Source organism: Phytophthora parasitica (genome assembly GCF_000247585.1).
Source record: "Phytophthora parasitica INRA-310 unplaced genomic scaffold supercont2.72, whole genome shotgun sequence".
NCBI classification, from domain to species: Eukaryota; Oomycota; class Peronosporomycetes; order Peronosporales; family Peronosporaceae; genus Phytophthora; species Phytophthora nicotianae.
In genome coordinates, this window is record NW_008649058.1 from 142,982 (window position 1) to 145,140 (window position 2,159).

Here is a 2,159-nt window from a genome sequence, read left to right on the forward strand (position 1 = left end):
TTATGATTGGACATATGGAAACAGTGAAGCATCTCATCGTAATAAACTGTTTATCCTGGCTTCCCAGCGTCTCTTTGGTACCATTATTCATTTTTCTTTGAGGAGAGCCCAGCTTTCCTCTAATAGAATGCGTATTACCGACATTCTTCGAGCTACTTTGGCTCTCACTCTTCTTGCATCGGGATCCGCTTCGTCCACCGTGGACGAGTCACAGTCAACAAGATTGCTCCAGTCGCTTGATGCAGTCCAGAAAGGCGGCCTTAACGAAAACCGAAATCTACGATCCGATACCCCAAGGCATGATCTCGACTACTCTACAGAAGAAAGAGGCAAAACCTGGACACAGTTGAAGAACTTCTTATCAATGTCTGCTGACGAGGAGAGCAAGATAAAAAAGCTGGCGACTACGTTTGCGGGTTACAAGGCCGACGATTTGATAGAGTACGACGTCTACAAGATTGCAAGGAAACAATTGAAGTACTCACGCGAGAGCAGTGAAGTATGGATATCGTTACGAACAGTACCTGAAAAACCCCTCGCTTTACAACCGCTAGAATGATCTGCATCGCTAATGCGCGTACGGAGCTACAAGTTAATTCAAATACATTACTTGACCTCTGTCATCAATCGATTTACGGAACACAGCGATCACCGACCAACAAGATGTGACCGGTAGCTCAAACTTTCGATCGCCAACACGTACCAGTAAAATAGAACTGATTTAAACCTAGGAATAAACGGATGGTCTCACTAATTAAAATTACCACAAGGAGCTTTAGGCTGAAGTCAGTGAAGCGGACGAGATACACAGCAATGGTGATGATGAGTTTGATGCGGGAGAAGCAGATGAAGATGGTGATTTTGCATTGAGCGAGCACTCGGACAATCAGGACGAGCAGGAAAACGAAGTGGAGATTCCAGATCCTGCGAACACCGAAGAACCCTCTGACAGTGGAGAAGAAGAGGCTGCCGTCGAAGTATCCGACGAAGAGCCAAAAGCGAACGCTGAACTAGGCGACAACGAGCTCGAAGGCGTAGAAGACGACCATCAAACGTGCACAGGCAGTGAGGACGAGACGTGGACCCCGCCACCAATTATCACTGGGAAGCGCCGTGATCGTGAAGACGAGGAATCTGCCCTAAGTGGGGAGGCCGATCAGAAGCGATGTCGCAGTGGTCTCGTCGCCGTGTCAGAAGATGACGAAGAGACAGCACTGGAAGAATTCTATGGGTATGCAGCCATAGCAGCAGCGACCTTGTTATATGATGCGTATTACTTTAGAAAAACAGATACATATAATTCCCTATATATATATACTAGAAAAACCTTGCATGTCAAAAATCAGTAACCTGTTCAAGTTTAACATACAATTAATCCTTTGGTCATAGAAAACATCCGCAATACCATAAAAAGCAGCTGAAATGGTACGTCATAAAAAATTTCCGAAAATATCATTAAAAAAATCCGCTCTCCTGTGGGAGCGGACCACCAACGCTGCTGTTACTTGCATGTCCGACTCCGGTTTTGATGTAACCACGCTAGCCACATCGATGAACGTTAGGGAATCGCATCAATGTCATAGCTCAAAAGGAAAGCAAAAGCGATAGGATGGGCAGAGCCATGCAATTAAAGTCAGAGTCACGGAAAACATGCATGCAAGCCAACCATAATGGGTCTTCGCCCAACAATATATTAACTCGTTGCTTGGTCGCTGGTTTATTGTTTCAACTCAGAGGCATAGGCATAGTGATAGTCATTACTGTTATTGCCAGCTCTCGGTGATAAGTATTGTAGTCCTCATTGTTAACATATGCGGTCACCGCAACTGTTGCGGCAACGTGCTCCTTCTGGAAATAATGTCGAGAAAATCACCCGTTACTTCCATTCTGAGTTTGCTAGGCACAGATGCCACCAGCCCGTGCTCTACTTGTATACCAACCAGCAATCACAGACATACTCTAGATATCTGAATATTGCGAGTTACGACACTAATAACATTTTCACTGAACGCGACGCCTGGACTCCGTCGGCTGCTGGCGTCGCGCTTGATTGTTTGCTTGGAGAGCTGCAATCTCACAGCGTAGTTGTACAAGCTGCGCTTCCAGCTCCGCTTGTCTCTCTCCTCCCGGAGGCGGCGCATCTTGGTCGTTCTCGCGCG

The 2,159-nt window shown here is 46.4% G+C and overlaps 1 protein-coding gene across 1 annotated transcript; it reads left to right on the forward strand.

Moving 5' to 3' along the window:
• Positions 1-127: 127 nt before the first annotated feature.
• On the forward strand, positions 128-1,300 carry PPTG_17787 (hypothetical protein; the record flags this gene model as incomplete). Its single annotated transcript, XM_008915576.1, has 3 exons — positions 128-499; positions 780-1,231; positions 1,291-1,300. 3 exons carry the CDS (start codon positions 128-130, stop codon positions 1,298-1,300), a joined length of 834 nt encoding a protein of 277 aa, XP_008913824.1.
• Positions 1,301-2,159: the final 859 nt, after the last annotated feature.